Source organism: Gigantopelta aegis, chromosome 6 (assembly GCF_016097555.1).
Source record: "Gigantopelta aegis isolate Gae_Host chromosome 6, Gae_host_genome, whole genome shotgun sequence".
Classification (NCBI taxonomy): Eukaryota; Metazoa; Mollusca; class Gastropoda; order Neomphalida; family Peltospiridae; genus Gigantopelta; species Gigantopelta aegis.
This window is the reverse complement of record NC_054704.1, coordinates 25,526,866-25,552,859: the sequence shown is the minus strand read 5'-3', so window position 1 is coordinate 25,552,859 and position 25,994 is coordinate 25,526,866. Positions and strand designations below refer to the sequence as shown.

Sequence of the window (25,994 nt, the reverse complement as noted above, 5' to 3'; positions counted from 1 at the left end):
TCGTGTACATTTTACTACAAAAGTTTCCCACACCGTTTGATAATCTGAGCTATGTCTAGTTATGTTTTATTTGTTGTATACATCACTAACGAAGATGTCATCAATGAAACTAAATGTGAACAAGTGCAAACTGAAAATACGGAACCAGTGAACGAGGTCTTCAATAATATTGGTAAATCGAAAGTAGAATTTTAATTTGTATTGTCCGTTCCCCTGTTTTGGTTAGGAACCTGGACCCATATTCACAAAATATCGTAAGCCTAGTTTTACACGTAAACGTAAATCTACGACCGAAGAGCTATTCACGAAACAACGAAAACGTAAGTTACGTGTAAAGTTGGACGTAAATATAAGAGTGCCTCGGGTTGCAACTAACGCTGCACGTAAGTTGTGTACATATAATAAATCAAGCACGATCGCCGTTATTTACTATTATTTACGGAAACTAGCAGTATTTCCAATAAATGAAGCAGTTTGCGATGGCGAACGCGATATTTTTGTTCGTGATCGAACGGATGTTTTTGACTCGGCCAAATTCTCCTGAGTTATCTTTTCCTTTTTAAGAAATGTCCTCAAGTTCGTACCAAAACACGGATCCCCACCAATACCAAAATGCCATGGTTCACTGTTCGCAATGTTATTGTTAGCAGACGACAAATAAAATTGCATTTTGCGCATTTGTTATTTACCCGGTAGCCATCGTTTCTAATGTGTTTTTATTAATTACTCCAGTGAGAGTGTTAAATCGTAGATTTACATCCAACTAAGTTACGTTTACATTTACGACCATCTTTGAGAATAAGGTGCTTCTTGCACGTAAACGTAAATCTACGGCAGACGTAAGTGCTAGTCGTAGACGTAAATTTACACTTTTTTGTGAATATGGGTCCTGTTTCGGTGGATGCGTTGATTGCGCGAAACAGTATGCATATTTGAAGATTTCTGACATGGCTTGATTTTTGTGTGGTGAAAGTAAACAAATGTCTGTCACATTCATAAAAATATTAATAAAAAATGAGCTTAAAACCAATAAAGAAAGCAAGATTGAACTTAGTTCATCAAGATTAAGTTAATCTTGATGAACTAGATTGAACTTAGTCCGGAGGTACATAGTAAAAGTATTGACTAACGTGTAGGGCCTCCACGAGTCAAGATAAACGTCTCCGGCACGATATTTAAAAAATTTATGTTAAAAAAACGGACTATAGATGTTTACCTTGGTAAATATTGGACTCGAGTACTTGTCACTTGAGGGTCACACTTGACCCGGACCCGAGTACCTGACATTTACACTAGATAATAATGCGACTAAGGAATAAAGTAAAATAGTATTATGCATCCTAATTCCAGCGCTTAACATGTATGCTAAATCATGCCATCGTATTGCATTCAGAAACCAGTGGATATGTTCAGGGTTGTGAAGTAAAAGACAAACTTAACGCATGATCATATAATTAGTGTGTAACTTATATTGTTGATTATCTACTGCTGAAATTATTGGCCTACATTGTTCATTGTATTATAGTTGATCATTGTATTCCACCTTGTATGGGTACTCGAGTTCTGTGAACGGACTCAAGTCTTGCTAGCTCGACCTGTGCCCGAGTACTTGAGTACTCGTGGAGACCCTACTAATGTGCCCATGCACTAGAATGAACTTGCCTCTCTACTTATAAAGTTGATTAGTCTGAAGGGATGTAGAAAGTGTGGTTAAGTTAAGTATTGATTTAATGTGCGCATTGCACTAAAAGCTGATAAACATACCCTTTTTATGATTTTCAGAGACTTAATTTGAAAGAAAACTTTGTCTTGTTATTTAAGCTGCATGATTGTCATGGTGTCTGCTGACAACATTCTCCACAGATATTTGCCAAAATATATGTTCCTAATACCTTTTAGCATAAAATCCTTTTGGATGCCTGTTTATATATCGTCCGTGGACCTGTGTTGGTGAGGGACCTGTTTTGGTGGTTGTGTCAAGTTTGTGTATAGCTTTATTATGTTCTGTTATGGACCATGTTTGACTTCAGTGGCGATTTAGGGGGCGAGACGTAGCCCAGTGGTAAAGTGCTTGCTTGATGCGCAGTCAGTTTGGGATCGATCCCCGTCATTTGACTCATTGGGCTATTTCTCGCTCCAGCCAGTGCACCATGACTGGTATATTAAAGGCCGTGGTATGTGTTATCTTGTCTGTGGGATGGTGCATATAAAAGAACCCTTGCTGCTAATCGAAAAGAGAAGCCCATGAAGTGGTGACAGAGGGTTTCCTCTCTCAATATCTGTGTGGTACTTAACCATATGTCTGACGCCATATATCTGTAAATAAATGTGTTGAGTGTGTCGTTAAATAAAACATTTCCTTCCTTCATTCTTTCAATGTCGATTTATCTATTTTTCACAGAATTATTGCCCTTGAACTTGGGAGTTTGTTGAACCCAGTAGGGGACATTTATTGCTTTAGCAGTACGCTCAAAATTCTTGTTTTATTTGTTTTAGATTTTGCTGATTGTGAAATTGATGCTGTTCCTGAAACACCTGAGGCTGGTGATCAGGAAACAGAGGAGCCTGTGTTTATTCAGAACAATGTCACAGTAAGATTTGCAGAGACAGCTTATGGCAATCCTGAGGTTACAGCGGCAAGAGTTGGAGATGTCAGTGGAGGTGATGATGCAGGGGGAGGAGAAAGTAATGGAGGGAGAAGAGGAAGTAACGACAGAGGAGGAGAAAGAAGTAATGGAGGAGGAGGGGGTAATGGAGAAGGAGAGGGAGGTACTGACAGAGGAGCAGGAGGGGACCATGGCACTGATACTGGTGATAGTGGAGATGGAGGAAGGTTACCTGATGCTGGGATTGCAAATGGAGGAACTGGTTTGAAACGCTTCTTGTCAGTTCATTCATTGAAACAGGTAATATTGTGGTGGCTGCTTATTATGGTTATAAAATGGATTGATAATGATGATCGTTTTGATGATGATGATGATGATGTTCAGGTCTTCTAGAATTTTTATAAAATTCACTAGTCATGGGATCAGTGATTTAAAAAATTTGCTAACCACGATTAAAAATTTACTAGCCCTACTTTACTTTAAGTTAATACAATTTCACTAAATAATAGTAATCATCAGATATGTCACCTAAAGAGCTTAAAAAACAATAACATTTGGGGGTTGGGATGGGGGAGGATATTCATATTTACAAAATAGACTTAACTGCAACATTTGACCCAAACATATTTTACTAGCCATCAGGCATGGCAATAGTAGTTATTTACTAGCCCAACATTGAATATCACTAGCCAAGGGAGTGGGGCTACCATAATCTAGAAGCCCTGAATGTTGCTGCAGAGTGTTCACCATCTTTGTAATTAGGAATCTGTTCGAGAAAAGTAGTCCTCTGTTAGGTTGAGTGAGGTGTATAATTGTAAGCATGGGAAATAGGTAGCAGTGGTTGCAGCAGTAGCCACTAAAATCATCATCTGCCAGCAAGTGATGATGATGATGATGGTGATTTTTATGTTAAAAAAGGTTTATGCTGAGCAGTGGTGTAGCGTGGGTTGCCAGCGCCCGGGGCAAGGAAAGTATTGCACCCCCTAACCAGTGGACTGTTAGTGCTCCTCGAGTCCCTTCCACCAGTCCAGAATTTTGCACCCGGGGCAACGGCCACTGATGCAGAGTTCATACATTTTTGAGTAGTTTGTACACATATACAGTTCAAAGGAAATGATAGAATATTGTATGATGGACAATTGTTGTAGTAGTGGTGTAGGAAGTGGGGGCAAGGGGGCATGTGCCCCCCCCACTTTGTAGCAACAGCGCTGGTTTTTATATATTTATACATGTATTTTTATATACAGTGAAACCTCTCAAAACTGGACCCTCTGTAAACTAGAATTCCATCAAAACCAGACATTTTTCTTGGTCCCTTTTTAAATATCTGTGCAGAAGCAAACCTCTCTAAACCAGATACCTCTTAAAACCTGACTTTTTTACTTGGTCCCGAGGGTGTCCGGTTTAGAGGAGTTTCACTGTGTGTGTGTGTGTGTGTGTGTGTGGGGGGGGGGTGGGTGTGTGTGTCTGTGTGTGTGGGTGTGTGGTGTGTCTGTATGTGTGTCTGTGTCTGTGTCTGTGTGTGTGTGTGTTGTGTGTGTCTGTGTGTGTTGTGTTGTGTGTGTGTGTTGTGTTGTGTGTCTGTGGGTGTGTGTGTGTGGGTGTGTTGTGTTGTGGGTGTGTGTGGGTGGGGGTGGGGGGTGGGGGGGTGTTTTGTGTGTGTGTTGTGTGAGTGTGTGTGTCTGTGTGTGTGTGTTGTGTGTGTGTCTGTGTGTGTGTTGTGTGTTGTGTGTTGTGTGTGTGTTGTGTTGTGTGTGTGTTGTGTGTGTGTGGTGTGTGTGTGGTGTGTGTTGTGTTGTGTTGTGGGTGTGTGGTGTGGGTGTGTGTGTGTTGTGTGTGTGTTGTGTTTGTGGGTGTGGGGTGGGTGGGTGGGTGTGTCGGTGTGTGTGTGGTGTGTGTGTGTGTGTGTGTGTGTGTGTGCCCCTCACGTTTTGGCACCTTCCTACACCCGTGTTATTAATGATCATATTCTTGTTATGTTTTGTAGGATGTCGTTGAAAAGCTGAAGCAGCTAAGTGTGAAGAATGCAGTTTGGCAGAAGACACATGATAACTCCCTACATCAAGTAAGGATAATCCTTGAAATGTTTGAAATTTAAAGATAAATCACAGCTGGTCATTTTATATCTATTATTTTATGTACACATGAAACCAAACCCAAACCCACCATATTTACATCAATTTTATCATCTAAACTGTAGAAACAACTAACAGTTAACAGTATTAGTAAACAAACTTTCCTTTCTTTTCCAAGTAGCTAAAGATTATAACATGTACTGAGATGTCCTTCCATAAACATTCCTTTCCTTTGCAAATAGCCATAGATTAACATGTACTGAGTTGTCCTTCTATAAACATTCCTTTCCTTTGCAAACAGCCATAGATTAACATGTACTGAGGTGTCCGTCCATAAACATTCCTTTCCATTGCAAACAGCCATAGATTAACATATACTGAGGTGTCAGTAAACAAGTAGTACTTCCTTTTCCACAGGATTACATGTATGTAAATAATTTACACCGGGTACTCTGATTTTGGCTACTTGTTTTCATCCCATTGCCAACCAACTAAAGCTCTATTTATGTGCTTATATCCACTGAAGGTTCAAGCACATTCCTCCCGGTCTCCACCTCCGACATACATATGTCGGCTGTATCGATCAGGATAGACTATTCTATTGGTGGAGTATCTGCCTTAAACATGAGACATCCAGCTACTGCATCATACATATGTCGGCTGTATCGATCAGGATAGACTATTCTATTGGTGGAGTAAATAAAATTAGGATGTTTAGCATTACTCAAACTATATAGAGTACTGCATTAGACAGTACTGGAATACCAAAACATTCTCAAAAACCCAAAGATACTGGAATACCCAAAGATACTGAAATACCAAAACATTCTCGAATACCCAAAGATACTGGAATACCCAAAGATATTGGAATACCAAAACATTCTCAAATACCCAAAGGTACTGGAATACCCAAAGATACTGGAACACTCAAAGATACTGGAATATCCAAAGATACTGGAATACCAAAACACTGTTGAATACCCAAAGATACTGGAATACCCAAAGATACTGGAATGCCCAAAGACATTGGAATACCCAAAAATACTGGAATACCCAATACTGTATGAACACCCAAATGTGCTGTATTACACCATGTGCTGTAATAAGCTACAAACTTACAATTTGGCAGCCATATTGATAAATGGCAGCCATCTGGACACCTTTTAGAAAGGTAAAATTAGCAATTTGTAGGGTCTACCAAGTGGACTTGATCCTATTACATATTGATTGTATATCAGGTGAGAGCTCAGCCATTGTGCTACACCCCACGCCAAATCAAATGAACAAAAAATCAAAAGTATTCCCCAAAAGAAACACAACAAGGCTGGGAAGGGTTCGAGGGTTTATTCTCTATCACACCTTACGCGTGGTTCTGTAAAAAATAATTACAAACGATAAATACACTGACAGTGATAATAATTAACAACCTCAACTGAATCATAAAAATAAATTACATATGTCATATTACATAGCAATATATATATACTCATTTAAATCATTATTACACAATTATGCCAAGTTATTTGCATAATACTTTACATAAAAAATATACATATACATTTCGGCGACATTAGTGCCAAAAACAATCAACAAAATAACTACATGCATTTAAGATAATTAAATGCGGTCATAATTTTTTTTTATAAAAACAGTAAAGACTTGGCAACATTATTGTCAACGTCACTCGATTACAAAACAAATAACTTCCCCATTTCAAATGCTATCAATATAAAACAACAACATTCGGGTTTGTAGGACAAAACATTAAAATAAAAACCATTACAGAATACAAACCGGAACGTTCAATTTTCAAAAAGAAAATATATATACATAAAATACTCTGTTACAGCGCAGGTGAAACAAGTCACGTACGTTGGTCAAGACGCACATGAAACACCTTCGCTGCAAGAATTGCATGTAATACAGAAATAGACAATACTACTACTACACACCTTCGCTGTGGGCGATGAACCGTATAGGATGATAACACTACTACATGTACCTGGGCTTCATCCTGTGAATAAATGGGTAAAATATAAGCTAACACTCAAATGGATAATAAAATACAGCAATTAGACATCTCCTCATCCAACCCTAATCACTAATTCTGCTTATACAGTTAACTTGCGCCTCTATCTATATTTATACGTTTAATAGTATATATCCAACACCTTTACTTTATTACTGTTTATAAAGTTAACTCGTCCATATACATATTTATTCGTTTAGTGTGTTTGAGTGAATTCAATATTTAAAACATATTTACTTAGCATTAATTATGGACGTCTAAACACTTTTCCACATTATGTATTACATTTACATATATCTAAAATAATGTGATAAACATTATTATAACAGTTAATACATGCATATTAGTCAAACCTGTAAGTGCCGAAAGGAAAGTCTGAAGATAACGAAAGGCTCAGAAAAAGAAAAAGGCAAGTCGTTGTACCCTGTGTAAGTATGTAACATGTACTGTCACTGTCTACACTCAGCGCTGCATGGACCTGACTCAAGATCTCGTACACCAAATACACATAGCCATTGGATAGAATCAACCAATGGCTCGTCCCTAGCCAGTATGGCGAGAAACAACCATAAAAGGCTTTGTCTAATGCACCAACATGATATTCTCAATGCAGATTGAGAATATCCTATAATAAAATAAATAGAATCCTAAAATAAATATTAATAGTAATAGATAAAATATGTTATTTACATACAAATGGCCAAATATTTATTCCCCGTTACACACATAAAGAGATTGAATTGCATCAGTGAAGCAGATAATTAAGTTTCAAACTTCTAAAGAATGATTAGATAAACACATTGTATTAATTAATACTTGTATAGGTGACCTTCATTCAAGAGTCTGGAAACCGATGTGAACAAATCCTGGATGCTCTCACAGAGGTCGGAGTAGGAAGGATTGCTGGCTCTTCTGTTTGGTTTGTTGTACATACAGTGAAATATTGCTTAAATCTCTCTCTCTCTCTCTCTCTCTCTCTCTCTCTCTCTCTCTCTCTCTCTCTCTCTCTCTCTCTCTCTCTCTCTCTCTCTCTCTCTCTCTCTCTCTCTCAATGTTCTCTGTCTGTCTCTGTCTCTGTCTTTCTCTCTCTTTCTATCTCTCTCTCTCTTTCTCTCTATTTGTGAGTGTGTGAGTCTCTCTCTTGTTAATAGATTGTTAGAAACCAATATATTTGTAGCATTAACTATTAACCAAGTTACTGTCTTGAGTCATTCATATTGTCAGCCTCTTAGCATAATTATAATTGCCCAACTCATTTATAGATCTTTTGAGACCAATGGAAAAAACCTGATTTTTAATACAAATATATAAATGAATTCTTTACAAATTATTTGAACAAGAATAGAAGAGTAAATGTTTTTCTTCTTGTTTTAGTAGTATTAAATTTGTTTTTTAAATTTGAAAAACTACAGTTTAATTTGCTTCTTGTACTACTACATAGCTGTTTCATTATTACAGTGTATTCCCAAGTTCAATCAACATAGTTAAGGACTTGGAAAGTGAAAAAGGTTCCGAAGAAGACACTGGCCCTGAAGTGTAAGTTACACATATTTCTCCTGTAACGCTTTATGTTGTCCAATATATTAGATTATTAAGCCAGTCTATAGTAAACGTGCTGTATACAAAACTATAACACAATATTCCTTCATTCATTTCAACATATTTTCCTGCTTACATGTGTATCCAATTAAGGTTCAAACACGCTGTCATGGGCACACATCTCTGCTATCTGGACTGTCTGTCCAGGACAGTGGGTTAGTGGCTAGTTGTTAGTGATTAGTGAGAGACAAGTCGGTGTAGTGGTCGTACACCTACCCATTTAGTCGTTAAATCTCATTCTGGGTGAGAGCCGGTACCGGGCTGTGAACCCTGTACCTACCAGCCATATTTCTGATGTCTTAACCACGACACAACCAAGGCCGGTACAAAAAACCCCAATATGTAGCTAGTAGGTTAGTTATGGTATCTCACCACTATTGATTATACATTGGTGACAGTACAAATATAAAGCCAAGCACTGACTAAATTATTAACAGTAGGTGCTATATACTACCTGACATGAAGAGAACAGCCTCTGTGACAGGATTTAAGTAAATAAAATTGATACTTCGCCACCTGCAATTTTAATTATCCACTCTCCTAAGCACATGGGCTAATGGAGGGGAGGCTACTCTCGTTAAATATATGTACCACAGGCATAGCAAACAATGGTCTTGCTTGTAGCTAAGCAGATATGCATCTGTCAGTTTGATATGCCAAAATCAAGAGGCAATGTTACCCTTCCAATATTCCATAATCATACTGTCAAGTCTGTTCAGACACCAACATAATAAAATAAAGAAAAGAGGTACTCTTTTTCATGGAACTAAATTTGTCGCCTACACGTCGCTCATTGGCTGAAATAGCGGTGTGATCCCTTATAGTTTAAGTGAAACTTACTGTTATGTTTTTGAAATTAAAAATAATAATACTGACTTAAAAAATAGCTTGCCACTGAAAAATGGTAAAATGTTATTTCCATACAAAATTGTGTAATGAGTTTAAAATTGGTAATGTTACACAAATTGTACTTGAATGCAAAAAATGATGTAGCTGTTTTAATTACTATACTCCATAACGAAACACAAAAATATAGAAACTGGTTTTTAATATAGCCATTTAAACTTAGTACGTCCTTAGCATGGGCATAGGAAGGTGCCAAAAAGTGGGGGCGGCACACACACACACACACATATATAAATAAATAATATATAAATAAATAATATAAATATATATATAAATACATGTAAAAATATATAAAAACCATCGCTGCTGCTACACAGTGGGTGGGCACACGCCCCCTTGCTTCCCCCCCTTTGCAGGTATAAATTAAAGAGTATTACTTATTTTAGATTTTCGGGTCTGAAACTAATGACATTAATATTTTATACAATGTATATGACACTCTCAACCTGTAGTCTTTAAAAGTAATCTCTATAGTGCAGTTTAACCATAAGGAAAATATAGATATTTTCAAAAATCAAACAAATAGCATTTATACAATTTCTAGAGATTTGGAGGCTTTGGCTGAAGAAAACAAAAGTGAATTCAAAAAGTCAATCAAGTCTCGTTTGGTTGTTAATCAGGTTAGTAAGCTAAGTATTCTTTGTGTGATTTCTTAGTAATTATCTTAAAGTATAACTTTAACAGTGATACAAATTTGTTTCATTGTTATAAATCCAATAAATAAATGAGTACATGGTAATAATGTAATACTAAAAGAATCCTTCAAATGTGTCCACGTGGGACAGGGCTATTCCACCCAAGGGTACATAATTTGTTGTCAGGGACGAGGCCCTGTCCCACATGGATTCATAATGGAGGATTATTTTTCTCCCATCCAGTAGATGAAAAACAAGCATTTTGGGGAAACGTCAAAAACCTACATTTTTAATTTTTTATCTTACAATAAAATAATCATAACCATTGAAAAGATCATACCCCAAAATGGTTTATACTAAAAGTATAAACCGAAAATAATAGTATAATTTCATTATGACAGCAGGTTTCCTTGTTTTTATGAAATATAAAAAGCATTTCTTGCGTTATTTTGCCATTTACCTGACGTCACCCAATGTTAATATCAGCTCAAACTATAAAAGTCACGTGGTCATGCAAGACTGATTTATTCCGCATGGGCTGACCTCATGGAATACGTCATGGCTAGGGATGGGAGAAAAAATATTCTTTGTTGTAAATATGTAATAGTAAAATGATTACTTTGTAATGATATATAATTATAACAAAGTAATATACACAAAGTTGGGGGGGTGGGGTGTCTTTTTGCTAATATAGTAAAATAATTTAAGTACAACAGTAACAAAGTAGTACATAGTATTCTTTATTTGGGGGGGGGTGGTGGAATTTCTTTTAATTATATGCAATATAACAATGACAAAATAATTTTTAAAAACCTTCTTTGGTATGATAATTGTTATGAGTAAATAGTTATCTATAGCTCAGTTATTAATAATTATTATTTATAATAAAATATAACATGAGGTAGCAAATGTAAAGCCACTAATATTTTGATTTGTTACACTGTTTAGAAGCAAAGTGATGTTTGTTTACTATGTCCAACCATGTATCCTCATGTTTTAGTAATGTGTATTATAGTCATAGTTTAGTATGAGTCTGAATATAATCAGTGGAGTGATATATTGGGTAGTCCCCTCGCTCCAGCCAGTGCACCACGACTGGTACATCAAAGATTGTGGTATGTGCTATCCTGTCTATGGGATGGTGCATATAAAAGATCCCTTGCTGCTAATTGAAAAGAGTAGCTCATGAAGTGGTGACAGCGGGTTTATGTCCGATGCCATATAAGCGTAAATAAAATGTGTTGAGTGCGTTGTTAAATAAACCATTTCCTCCCCCCCCCCCCCACCCCCCCACCAAGAAAAACATACCAAAGTGAAACCACCCCACCACCGGAGAAGACCATGTATTACTGTGTCCTTGTTTTCTTGTCCTCCCTATTTGTATTACTCCAGGTGTATGTCCTTACTATTTGCAGGGTTCCATAAATCCACTAGCCTTCGGTCCCGCCTGGTGAATTTGTGGTCTGGAATAGTAAAAATTATCAACTAAATTACTTTAATACATAGGGCACTAGCCAAGTCTTATGTAAGGGCTAGTGACTTTCTCAAAGATTCGAATTAATTTTATTTCACAGGTGATTGAATCTGTTGAAAGCAATGCACAGTTTACATTTGATTATTTGATGCTTATCATTTTAGCAAGGTAAGTAACACAATCTTCATTCTTTTCGATGGTGAAAAACGTGTGACATTTGTGTTACAAACACAATATAAATAAACCAATTCAGAATTTCTGTCTTGCCTCCTGATTATTGAATATCTTACCACGACTGCAGTTTTAATTTTATTTTTTTATTTTGTGCCTGGCTGTAATTTACCTGTCGTTGAAATCAGGTCAAATATATGTGTTACTGTGTTTGTGGGGATGATGACAACTTTTACATTTAGTTTCATGTTAAGTGCTTGCATTTAGCTCCATTTCTTTCAAACTGTAACCTTATAATCAACAGTATTCTTATAATAATAATATGGGTATCTAACATCAAAGATTTACTCCTGTTTGGGATTTGTTTTAGTTTTTTCTTTTTCTTTTTTTTTCCTCTTTTTTTCTTTTTTATTATTGTTTTTAAAAATGTTTTTAATACAACTAAATTAATCATAAATTTACATTTTATATTTTTGTATGATGGATGTATAATTCTATCAAGTCTTTTTATACACCCGTCTATGATGGGTCGGTCATATTATAGTATGATGTTGTCCATCTGCCCGTTTGTCCCTCCGTACATCTGTTTGTTAACTTTTTCTTGCATATAGATGCATACAGGACCATCAAACCTCACATGTAAGAACAACTTATGACAGTGGTGTGTCGAGTACTATTACTAGGTCACTGTGACCTACTTTTTCACGGTCTACTGCACATAACGGTAAATCCTTGTCCGGACCATATCTTGCATACAGATGCATACAGGACCATCAAACCTCACATGTAAGAAAAACTTGTGATAGCAGTGTGTCACGTATTATTACTAGGTCACTGTGACCTACTTTTCACGGTCTACTGCACATAACAGTAAATCCTTGTCCGGACCATATCTTGCATACAGATGCATACAGGACCAACAAACCTCACATGTAGAACAACTTGTGATAGCAGTGTGTCACGTATTATTACTAGGTCACTGTGACCTACTTTTCATGGTCTACTGCACATAACAGTAAATCCTTGTCCGGATACAGATGCATACAGGACCATCAAACCTCACATGTAGGAACAACTTGGGATGGTGGTGTGTCATATACAATTACTAGGTCACTGTGATACAAATAAATAAAATAATTTGTCTATATTCACATAATTAGAAATGAATCATACCCGTAACATATTCATTAATATCTATGGTTTTCCAAGAAACTCCTGACGGGCATAATATTATGTACCTGATAATCTTGTTTTTTTTAAATTATTATTATTATTATTTTAACAAAACTAGATTAATGATGAATGTTTGTTTTTTGTTGTTGTTTTTTTAATATTTATTTTCCCCAGTCCATTCTGACCATGTCAAGGTTGGGGAGCCATGAATTCATGGCCTTACATCAAAGTAATATAATTTATATACAAGTACATATATCTAATTTGTTGTATAATAATGTTATATAGTCATATATAACAATTTGATACATAAATGCATTTGTAATGTTTCTTTATAAATTAAAGATTGGTAAAAAACAAAACAAATTGCTATGACGCATATAATGGAAAGGACTGGGAAATATAGGAGAATGATAAATTTTACATTTTAAATTTTTATATTCTTTTGTGGTAAGTTTTTTTTTTTAATATTGATTTGTGTCATCATTCATGTGTTAACATGGGTTTGTGTTTCTAGTATAATAGCTGGAATGGGTTTGGCAGAGAACAGTTCCGTGGTCCTTGTTGCCAGCATGCTCATATCACCTCTCATGGTAGGTACATACATTCAACCATACATGATGCCAGTGTGTATAATTAATATTAATTTCAGGTGGAGAAAAAAAACCCAGTTGCTATACTAAGACATCAAAGTTTAGCAATTTGGTACTATTGCATTGCATGTTAACCCCCAGGCACTACATTCAATAATGTGACAGTTGCAAATTCCATTTTTTATTGAAAATCTCCTGTTACTTATACTCACAAATGATGCTTCAATTAAATCCGGTGTTTAATTTGACTTTGGAAGTCACAAATTTTCTTTTATTTAAGCACAATGCCAGTAAGTTTTTCTTTTATTTAAGCACAATGTCAGTAAGTTTTTCTGTTATTTAAGCACAATGTCAGTAAGTTTTTCTTTTATTTAAGCACAATGTCAGTAAGTTTTTCTGTTATTTAAGCACAATGTCAGTAAGTTTTTCTGTTATTTAAGCACAATGTCAGTAAGTTTTTCTGTTATTTAAGCACAATGTCAGTAAGTTTTTCTTTTATTTACTTATTTACCATCGAAGCCTACTGTTTTTCAGGGACCCATCCTGGCTGGTGTATTTGGAACTATGGTTAGTAACGATGAATTGCGAAATCTTGGCTTCAAGTCAGAGATTATTGGACTTGGTATCTGTGTTGTTATTGGTAAGTCTCAAGTATATTATACTATTATTATCAGTCCCCTACCGATCCAACCACAGGGGACTGTAGGTTTCATCTTCGTCCTTGTGTCTGTCCGTTTATCTGTTTGTGTCTGTCCGTCCATCTGTCACACTTACAGTTTTTCAGATGTTTTTTTCACAATGTCTTGAGATATTGAGCTGAAATGTTTTATATAGTTTTATTGTGTACTGTTACACATCCAGTTTGATTTTCTAAAAAGAAACTGATTCACTGTTGAAAAGTTCAAACATTGTAAAAATTATATGCAGTGTTTTTTAGAAGTTGTTAAAATGTTATCTTTTTTTGTTAAAAGGACACTGATTCAAAAGCAGTAACATAATTATGACATTAAATATTTCAAATTAAAATTATACTTCATAGTTGCTTTATATTAATACAATCGACTAACTCAAGGCATCAAAGTCCCCTAACTAAAAGCAAGTACACTGACAATTCTCAATGTCTTGGCTACAGATTGTTAATTATATTGATATTATAGATACAAAAATGTAATGATCAATGCAGAATCGTTCAAAAATTTGAAAAAATCCCAATTATGACTAAAATTGTGCTAATTTTGAAATTTTGTGTATAGCTTTATCATATACTGTTAGAGATCCAGTTTGACGTTCATGACAATTTACCCATTTTTAACAGAGTTGTGGCCCTTGAACTTAGGAGATACAAAAATTTGTTTTCCAAATTATTTTTGGGCAATGCCATAAGATATTGAGCTAAACTTTTGTGTATATTTTATCATATTCTATTACAGAACAAGTTTGAGTTTTATGGCGATTTTCCCATTTTTTACAGAATTATGGCCCTTGAACTTAGGAGATATGAAAATTTGTTTTCCAGATTTGTTTTGCAATGCCTCAATTTTATATTTCTTGTTGCAGGTTTTCTGTTTGGTTTGGTAACTGGTGGTGTGGGTTTGAAAGGAGCCGCATGGGGAAGTACTAATATGTGGCCTACTAGTGAAATGGCTACACGGTAGGTCAAAACTGAGGAGTATTTATTTTTTTAATTAATCTCCTGGTGATGTCCATGTAAAGTTTAACAATACTTCTTGTGTCAGGTTCTCAGATGTCAGTTATAGTGTAGTGTTTAACAATATTCTGTTTTTCTGGTTCTCAGATGTCCGTTATGGTGTAGTGTTTAACAATATTCAGTTTTTCTGGTTCTCAGATGTCCGTTATGGTGTAGTGTTTAACAATATTCTGTTTTACTGGTTCTCAGATGTCCGTTATGGTGTAGTGTTTAACAATATTATGTTTTTCTGGTTCTCAGATGTCCGTTATGGTGTAGTGTTTAACAATATTCTGTTTTTCTGGTTCTCAGATGTTCGTTATGGTGTTGTGTTCACCGTACTTTCCCATGTATTATGCCCACATTTTTCTCTCATAAAAATACAATTTGAAAATGGGAGTGCCCATTATATATAACAATAGAAAAAATAATCTTTTAAAAATGTCCAGTTATCACCCATAAAAAATTGTTGATCGGTAGTTTATGGTACTTTACAGGTTATTGACAGTGTTCATTACAATGAAACGCCAAAACCCTCTGAAAAATTGCTTTTTACTTGTGATGGTTGTAATAAATGTAAAATAAATGTACAAAAGTATCCATACCTCGCCAAAAAGTGAACAAAAATGGACCGTAAATATTTTCAATTTCCATGAGATTTAATTTGGCAGTTTCCGTCAAACCGCAAATATACTATAAAATTAGAAATCTTACGCATTCACGTTAGGCACGAGAACCAAACGTAATATACTATATTTTTGTTTTCATTTATTTATTAGTCATTTACAGTGTTTGGGTATTTTGTCTTGATTTATGCATGTGTTACATCTAAGTACACAAATACTAGCCTATGTTTTGTGTGATATGTAGGTCTGCATATGCAAGTACTTAAGTTTTGTTTCTTGAATATATCGCTGCTTTCACTTATAGTTAACTTTCGTGATGGCGGTGGGGGGGGAAACGGTACATCTTGCATTCACCGTCGGTTTAATAAAACGGTGCGCATTATATTGTTGTTCATGGGTTTATTTTTCTTGGAATAAACTTTCAAAGTAGAGGGTGCACATTGTACACCATTGCACATAATACATGGTAAAATATGGTAACAGTATTCTGTTTCTGGTGTTTTCAGAGGACAGTTGAGAAGTCTGTGGTCAGGAGCTCTGATAGCTCTGCCGTCTGGAGCTGGGGTTGCGCTGTCTGTTCTCGGTGGTAATGCAGGCTCGCTGGTTGGTGTGGCAATATCTGCGTCTTTACTGCCTCCTGCAGTCAATGCTGTATGTATAATATATTATGTAATGAACAGGACTTTATTCTGTTAGTAAAGTACTCTTTAGGTCCCTAAAATGCTATTTTGTCTTCCTAAATGAAATTTGTTTTGTCCTATGGGATGTATTTTTCCTAGTACCCATTTCTATTTAATCCAGATTAAAACATGTTTTAAATTACATCAGGATTAAAGCATGTTTTAAATTACATCAGGATTAAAACATGTTTTAAATTACATCAGGATTAAAACATATTTTAAATTACATCAGGATTAAAACGTTTCAAATTACATCAGGATTAAAACATGTTTCAAATTACATCAATTAAAACATGTTGCAAATTACATCAGGATTAAAACATGTTTCAAATTACATCAGGATTAAAACATGTTTCAAATTACATCAATTAAAACATGTTTTAAATTACTTCAGGATTAAAACATGTTTTAAATTACATCAGGATTAAAACGTTTCAAATTACATCAGGATTAAAACATTTCAAATTACATCAGGATTAAAACATGTTTCAAATTACATCAATTAAAACATGTTTCAAATTACATCAGGATTAATACCTGTTTCAGATTACATCAATTAAAACATGTTTCAAATTACATCAGGATTAAAACATGTTTTAAATTACATCAGGATTAAAACATGTTTTAAATTACATAAGGATTAAAACATGTTTTAAATTACATCTCCTGATTAGCATTTTCAGGCCTCTGTTAATTGAACATTTGCTTAAACCATTTATCGGTTATGCAAAAATAAATCCAGGTAACCCATTTATTTTTTGCTTAACCTGTTATGTCCATGTAAAATAATGTCCTAAATTTAATGCGCAAATGGAAAATAGGTTACGCTAAATTAGATTTGTGTGAACGACACGCAAACAAAACGATTGTTTTCGAAATTTTCAGAAGCCTGGTTTTTAATTAAAAGGTGCAGAGGTAAACTTTGTTAGAAAACTTTTTCATATTAGAAATATAACACCACAAAGATGATACATGTATAGAATGAAAACAACTTGATAAAAAAGGAAGGAAGGAAATAATACCGAAATGAGTGTGTACAGTATTCAATTTTTATAATTATGTAGGGGATGCTGTGGGCTTATGCAATCCTTGCTGGAATTGTCCCACCACAAGTCACGGCCACTAACCACCTGTCTAGTGCTCTGGTGAGTTTATTGGAGAATATTGAATTATTGGTCAGTTGCTTTTTTATTACATATTCAGGGGTGGGAATTTGCCTCAGATCAGCTGTTTTCCTCTCATGGTAATCGTCCTTTCCTCCAAAATATGCCAGATGGCACAGATTTTAACCTAGGATTTCAAGAATTTCCGAGACTCCTCTAGATTTCCTCTTTTTTACAGTTCATCAATTCCCACCCCTGCAAATACATAGCCTACTAGCTAGTTGTAGAAACCTGTGTTCTACTATAATATTAACTATATTAAAAATACCTATTAAAACAACTACTTGAGGAGATGACCTTAAATCATCAGATGTTAAACTCTTTGCATGTCTTCTCATTTCAAGAATTAATTTTTAAAAAATCTTCATTTGGCTTTTACAAAGTTATAAGGGGCCGTTTAAATTAGACCCCCTCCCTTCCCCCTGTAACACTCTACAATACTAGACTATAAACACTCACAAAATACTACGTAATGCTTGGAGACCATCACCCCCTTCTCATTCACAAACAAGTCGTACTATGGGTGTCATATAATTTTAATGTGCTGTTTTGCGATTTTGGAAAGTGCAGGTACGCATTTCAACTCTATTTATAATCATTATTGTGTGTTTACAGCTGCATGTAGCTATATCTACCTACATTAAACAGACACAGAAAGTTTGTGAAGAAAAACAAATTAATAGGCCTAAATATTTGTGACTATAATTAGTAATAAAAAAGTGTGTTACGTAACACTGTTCAGTACACCCACCACTTCCTGTAATGCTACATAATGTTATGACATACACCCCACGTCCTCGAGTGTTATGTAATATTTGAATAGCCCTTTAAAAACCTTTTTTGTTTTTCAGAATAGCACTCGGATTAATAACACTGTTATAGACAGTACCGTCACCGTCCTTCCTCCGAACTGTCTGAAGTTTGAAAACAATGACTATGTACCAGTTCATAGCTGTGACATGGCAACTGAGGCAGCCATTTTGGGAGCCATTAGTCTTCTTCTTACCATACTCAACATTGTCTGCATCATCCTTATGGGAATTTTTATGCTTAAGGTGAGTTAATTAATCCAAGAACAAATCTATGAATGCTAAAGTAGAGGTAATATTTCAAATTAGATATATATTATACTAATTTCTTTACAACTTAACCGGACCACAAACTAACATTACAGTTCATTCATTCCAACTTATTTTCATGCTTATATCCAACTAAGGTTCAAGCATGCTGTCCTTGGCACACACCTCGACTTTCTGGGCTGTCTGTTCAGGACAGTGGGTTACTGTTTAGTGAGAGAGAAAATGATGTAGTGGTCTTACATCTACTCATGGAGTCATTAAAACTTGCTCTACCAGTCTTATGTCCGATGGCTTAATCACGACACCACTGAGGCTGGTTAATGACCGAAATAGGAACCAGAGGACTCTTTGGAAGATTTTATGCCATCCCATTGGCTGTTCGGATGTTCCAGGGGAAAATACCATTACTTTGAGGTCAGGTTAAGTATTCATGAAAAGAGAAAACAATCCAAGTTTTCCACAAATTCTTATTCTAAATGTTTGGGTTGGTCCTATATGGTACTAATTCTCTAATTGAGTTGAACATGGGAGTGGGCTATTTTACAGGAATTGACTGATCACTGATCAAATACTAATATGTTAGGGGAGACCGGTGCTGGTTGTCACACTTTTTATTATTAATTAATGTGCTCTAGTTGTGTGATTAAGCAAAACAAATGTTACCATCACTTTTGAAAATCCTTGTACCTAATATGCTATTTGTGTTTACAGATCAAAGCAGTGGTTCCTTCTCCAGCTACACTGCAAGAAGAATTCTTTCACACAGACATGATGGTAGTGTTCATCTCCTCAATTACTAATCAGGAATCTTCAGGGTTTTATTTCTAAAATTTGGCTTCACACTCATGGCTTTGAAATTGGGAATTTTAAGTTTGTTTTTCCAAAAATTGGGATTTGAAAAACATCTTATTAAGCCAAGTTAGAATTAAAAAAGTAATGCTATATACAATGAAACCTCTCAAAACCGGACCCTCTATAAAGCGGAATCCCCTCAAAATCGGACCGTCTGTAAACCGGAATCCCCTCAAAACCGGACGTTTTTCATGGGCCCTTTTTAAATAGCTGTACATAAGAGAACCTCTCTAAACTGGATACCTCTAAAAAAACACCTGAATTTTTACTCTGTCCAGAGGATGTCCGGTTTAGAGGAGTTTCACTGTATATGTATATACATGTACTTGTATTTATTCAAATAAATAAATCTGTTGTGCATTATAAAACGTTATTGGGGAGGGAAGGTTTGTCAAGTGAATGAGATTTACATTCAGATTGGGAATTTTTGACTCCAAAATTGTGAATAAAAAATGATATAGCCTCTGTAGAATGGTGGGGAATGGTGTCTAGAAACATAGGTGATAAAACCCTGAATTCGTAGTATCATTGCCAGTGTCTGGCATTGTAGCACATCATTCAGTTATACAAGAGCACTACAGTGCAAAATGTCGGACTCCTCAAGTAACAAGTCAAAAAATAATGTTTAAATGATTTGCAGAGTAACAATTAAGTCAAGTTATTTTACTGCACCTTATTGTGTATCCTTCCTAGTATATTTTAACGAAGATTCCTGACAGTGTTGATCCTCTTAAACATTTCTTAAATTACGGTGGAGTATCCAAAGCCAGAGGTAAAGGTGCTGTGGTTGTCATAAACTTATTTTAGAATTTCATAAAAGTGAGATAAAATTGTAGATCAGCGATGTTTGATAAATAAAATTAAATTTTATTGCTGAGCTGGCATTAAACAGTTCAATCTTGAGGGTTGATATTTCCCTGCTTTCGTGGTATTATTTTTAAGAAACATTACACAACATAAAAAAACAATTCTTTAAAAAGTAGGTGACAATTTCCTTTAAAAATATGTTTAACATTTTAAATTCCAGGAGGTATCACAAAGGAGTGTTGTTTTCAATTACATGAATATAAGTTTTCTTTTTTTCAGATCTATAAACAATCTCATGTAACAATGAAAGGAAAAAAATCTGTTGAAATAGGAAAGATGTTTTGTGAAGAGTATAAAAAGGTACGTACAAGTGCAATGTATTTCTTTTATTTATCTTATCGATGTAAAAAAAAAGAAGCTAATAAAAAATTCCTTAATGTCCTTATTATTCTTCCAGTTAGCTAAGAAGCAGAAAGATGACAAAGAAGACGAATCGTATAACAAACAAGAGCAAAAGGAGGAGATTGACAAGAGTGAAGAAGATGACGATGATGATGTTATTTCTTCTGTTAAATTGTTGTTTTGTCGAGAAGCTCTTGAGGTTTGTTAACAGTTTGTATTAAAGTCACAGACCCTAGTTTCAACCTGTGAAAATGGACACTTATAGTCCGTCCCACAGAGAACGCCTTTTTACGTACTGTGGAATTTACTACAAGTTATTTATTTCTGAGCTGATTGTTTTCTAAATTGCCCATAAAAATAGGTTTTATTATTTTTATTTCCAAAACACTTTTACTTTTTTTCTTACTTAAGGACAAACATAACTGAAATTGTTTACAAAATTGTTTTTGAAAGGAACCGGCGTCGTGGTTAGGCCATCGATCTACAGGCTGGTATGTACTGGGTTCGGATCCCAGTCAAGGCATGGGATTTTTAATCCAGATACCGACTCCAAACCCTGAGTGAGTGCTCCGCAAGGCTCAATGGGTAGGTGTAAACCACTTGCACCGACCAGTGATCCATAACTGGTTCAACAAAGGCCATGGTTTGTGCTATCCTGCCTGTGGGAAGTGCAAATAGATCCCTTGCTGCCTGTCGTAAAAGAGTAGCCTATGTGGCAACAGCGGGTTTCCTCTAAAAACAGTGTCAGAATGACCATATGTTAGACGTCCAATAGCCGATGATAAGATAAAAAATCAATGTGCTCTAGTGGCGGCGTTAAATAAAACAAACTTTACTTTTTTTTTGAAGGAGGATGGGACTATGAGTTTGATTAATCTACAAACCTGTAACACATTTGGATAGAGTGTTCAAAACAATGAAGTTGAAATGTGGAAATACCATTAACAAATAGAAAAAAAATTAACTCAATTGGTGAGACAGCCACCCCTTGACCCACATTATAGTGCTTAATTGTTTATTTTAGATCTATTCAAGTTTCAAAAGGAAACCATGAATGTTTAAAAACCAAATATTTATAATTTAGAACAATAATTCCTCAATGTTGGTTTTGAAATGTGAGGAAAAAAACCCAACCCACATGCATTACATTCAGTTATATATTAGTTATTGAAGTATGCATATCATGTTTTAGTCATGTGTCTTATCTACACTTTAAAAAAGAAATTTTGTATCAAAATATCTTGTTAATATTAACTGCTAAAAATTTTGTTCATCTTTGGCAGGAATTGGAACAGAGTTATGAAGTAAAAGAAATCTTGCGACGAGTGCCATATGGAAAAAAACCTGTTGTAAGTTTTTATTTTACTGGTATCAGAGACTTTCTTTTTTCTTTTGAGATGAGTAGTTCTCAAATAACAAATTGTTTGAATGAAAGAAAAGAAGGTAATTTGGTATTGATTAGTGTCACTCCCATAACTGTGAAACTGTTTCAATGAATAGTGTTCTATGTGCTACTCTGTTCATTAAACTGGCAATATTTAAAATGTTCACTACACACTGTATCAGTATATATCAGTAGTTTACTTTAAAAAATGTTTTTAAAAATTGGGTTTTCTTATAGCTTAGTGCATATTTTGGAGATTCAAATTAAAAACAATTAGAGCAATTTTGTAGAAGACAATTGTTTTACTTACCTCAAAATAAGTCAGAAAACCTAAGACAATTATACTTTATACTAGTAGTTATAGTACAGTACATAATTCATAGACATGTTCAATAGACATTATTAAACAAGCTTGTGTGTTGTACTGATTTTACGAAACGAGTGTCAGGATTTGTGTATTGCCCGAGCGAGAGCGAGGGTAATACGTGATTCCTGACACAAGTTTCTTTATTATCCATATTATTATTGTTGTTTTCTTTATGAACAACAAGACAAAGCTCAAAATGTTCCAGCCACAACTAGAAGGAGATGACGAAATGACATCATATTTCAACTGCACAGTCTGACCTAGGACTGGAGAAGCAACATCATGTTATGACGTCACTTCCCACAATTACTTCATTTCACTTGTTATTACACGTGTGCTTCGTATGATTATTATTAACTCGGTTATGTTGAACCATATGGATAATAAAAGATAAATGTTCCTTATTACCAGCCTTGATGATATAGTGGTTAAACCACTGGACATAAGGCTGGTAGGTACTGGGTTCACAGCCTGGTACTGGCACCCACCCAGAGCAACTTTTAATACCACTACAGGGGCAGCACAGTGTAACAAATAGTGGTACAGATCGAGGTTGCCAGACTCTCCTTTCAAATTCAACTGTTAAGGACATTTTCACAGATACAAATATAAGCCACAAAAAGCTATGCCGGACCTTTTAAAAAAGTGGTACAGACATACCATCTGCGCCACCCCTGCACTATATCCTCTTCTCTCTCACTAACCACTAACCCACTGTCCTGGACTGTTTGTCACCCAGATAGCTGAGTCTTAATTGGATATAAGCGCGAAATTAAGCTGAAATGAATGAATTAATTAACGTCTTATTTTATTTTCCAGCCCATCTCATTCCGACTGACTCCTGTGTTCGATGAAGCGGAAACAAACTTTCATCGACTGATATCCTTAAAAACTGAAAATTCTAACTCCTCTTATCACACAATACACGCATTCAACTCTTCTGTCTTGAATCCAGCCAAACAGAAGTTCATCCCTCTGACTCCACAGCCCATGACTGCAAGATCACAGAAGTTTATCTTTCCAACAAGACCTCTCTTGAGAAGAAGAACGTACCAAAGTATTCCAAAGGAAACCAATGTTACCTTGTCTACTATAAATGAAGAAGGTGCCAAAAGTGCTGTTCCCACACAGCGGAAGTTTATTGTTAAAACATTCAAAGAGGAAGGAAATGATCCAAAGACTACCAACCAAAAGCAGTCAGGCACTGGTGACCAAATTGAAGAACTTCCATTGTTACCTTAGGTTATTTTGAAGAATCTGTGATTATTTTCCTTTTGGTTATTTTGATCGGCATTTGAATATATTGATGCATAGGGGACAGAATCATCACACATAATCAGAAACAATTCTAAAGCTGGAAGGGCCAAGCCTCTTTCACCTCCCCCAGTTGAAATGAAAGACAATATCTAGTTTTAACTCCCAACAGTTCACTAGAATGTAGCTCACAAATCTCTATGTTTGTAGAAATGGTTTTAAAACAGCTAGAGTTGATTATAAACATTCTAAATTGTTTTATAGCAATTATGTGAATATGGATGTGTATAATATATATATATATGTGTATGTGTGTGCGTGTATATATATATATATACAGTTAGATCTTGTTACAACGATCGTCGTTACTACATTTACACCATCTGACAACAAACTGTCAGGAACGAACGAACATACACCAATGTTATTCTGTTTATTACACCGGAATTCATACCTTAGACACCGACAGAGCAAATTAGGAACAAACTTGCACACAACGTCTAAAAACACCTCTTTACAACGACATTACATAATCACAGATGCCGTAGTACATTGGCAGTACACACAGCCATTTGTCATCGTTGATCACGTCGTGAGCCAACAGTGTCACATGATGTCTGAGTTACCGATGTCGACTAACTCTAGACGTGTATTGCTTTTGAACATAAGCCTTTAGTCATTCAATTAAAGGATTAACTTCAAATAATCAAGTCTACTAGTTTCATGAAATTTTGTAAACGAAGTGGGTACCAATCAATCATCTTCATAAATCAAGGCTAATATTCGTTCCTCGTATTCAGCCTTGATACATGTAGTCAAGATTACTGATATCCACTACTAGCGCCCTCTATTGGAAGAAAATTTGTAACACCGATTATGTCCCTTACATCTCTGACCAATCACAGCATCGGTAACATGCGACAATCTTGAAAGCAATATCAGTGTTCGCCCGCCAACATGGAGTTTACATAACAAGGGAATCTATAAGGAGCGTTGCGATTTGTTGCAATCAGATCTCATCGCATCCAATGAAATTTAAGCATTTTGTGGCATGATTTCTTGACGACATGTATCAAGGCTGAATATGAGGAACGAATATTAGCCTTGATTTATGAAGATGCCAATCGATTAGATCGACTGTGAATGAGCTTTGATTAATAATAATATACTTAGTATTTAATGATGGTCTGTGATCCATCCCTGTCAGTGGGACCATTGGGCTATTTCTCATTCCAGCTAGTGCACCACGACTGGTATCTTAAATGCATTGGTATATGCTATTCTGTCTGTGGTATGGTACATATAAATGATCACTTGCTACTGTCGACACCCAATAGCCGATGATTAATAAATCGATATAACGACAATTTCGATATAATGACAAAGTGACCCAGGAATGAACGTGGTCGTTGTAATGAGGTCTGACTGTATATATATATATGTATGACCTCATGAAATGTGTGTGTGTGTAATATATATATAATTTTATATTTATCCTATAACTGACCCATGATATCCATGTCATAAACCCATGTGATAATTTTGTGTATTAACCCGGTTAATAATGGTATGCAAATTTAAAGGTATATTATGCAAATTTATATGGTCTCTACTTGCTGTTAATGGGTCATTTGTTTACCAGGCAACAATGAGCCTAACGTTTTCATAAGATTTAGTTAAAATGTGTGACGTCAAACTAATTTGTGCGAATCGTGATGACATTACCGATGAAAGTGACTTTAGTACTGTAATTTACTTAATATCGAATGAAAATGTTTTTTATTTTAGAAGTGTTATAGGATACATAGAATTCGCTGCTCGTGTTTTTTAATATTTATTATATCAACCTCGTCTAGTTAATCGGTATTGGTCTCGGCAGAGCCTTGACAAATACCGATTAACGTAGACTCGGCTATTTTCCATATTAAAAAACACTTGTGACGAATTCTCTATATATGTGCATAAGACATAATATGACGTCACATTTAATAACTGGCTCCTCCAGTTTGGCCTCTTGAGCTGCTAGCATCTTCCGACGCCTATGTTAGGGACAGTTCGCAATAACTATTATGAGCATAATATTGTACACTAGGTGTGAATGTTTGGTTTTCCAGTTGTTTATTATCCCCAGCAACATAGAACTAAGGTGATGTTGGGTTTGGGGTGAAAGAGGTTAATGCTAGTGTACACTTTTTAAGACCAAAAAATTACGGTAAAATACTGCTTATAAATTCAGCATTTTAATATGTTTTTAGTAGTGTGGTAGTGTTGATAATTGTGAATAGCTAGCTCCATACCAAAATGTAGGGCAGGATTTAGCTCAGTCAGTTGAGTGCTTGCTTGAGGTACTTGTGTCGCAGGATTGAACCAACTTGTTGGATCCATTCAACTGACTGTGATTTTTCTTGTTCCAACCAGTGCACCATAACTGG

At 35.4% G+C, this 25,994-nt stretch overlaps 1 protein-coding gene across 1 annotated transcript; it reads left to right on the top strand.

Moving 5' to 3' along the window:
- Positions 1 to 25,994, top strand: LOC121376516. Its single transcript, XM_041504411.1, has 18 exons — positions 1 to 172; positions 2,497 to 2,906; positions 4,594 to 4,671; positions 7,535 to 7,629; positions 8,169 to 8,246; positions 9,760 to 9,835; positions 11,425 to 11,492; positions 13,186 to 13,261; positions 13,796 to 13,901; positions 14,819 to 14,912; positions 16,081 to 16,225; positions 17,319 to 17,399; positions 18,269 to 18,472; positions 19,208 to 19,270; positions 20,435 to 20,515; positions 20,613 to 20,756; positions 21,841 to 21,906; positions 23,128 to 25,994. Exons 1-18 carry the CDS (start codon positions 52 to 54, stop codon positions 23,548 to 23,550), a joined length of 2,409 nt encoding a protein of 802 aa, XP_041360345.1. The 5' UTR covers positions 1 to 51; the 3' UTR covers positions 23,551 to 25,994.

What these genes read in the sequence shown, in the direction of transcription:
- LOC121376516 (XM_041504411.1), top strand. Translation starts at nt 52, where the DNA reads ATGTCTAGTTATGTTTTATTTGTTGTATACATCACTAACGAAGATGTC. An exon ending in TTTGTGAAGAGTATAAAAAG is followed by an intron (nt 20,516 to 20,612) that starts GTACGTACAAGT and finishes TTATTCTTCCAG; the next exon opens with TTAGCTAAGAAGCAGAAAGA. An exon ending in CATATGGAAAAAAACCTGTT is followed by an intron (nt 21,907 to 23,127) that starts GTAAGTTTTTAT and finishes TTTATTTTCCAG; the next exon opens with CCCATCTCATTCCGACTGAC.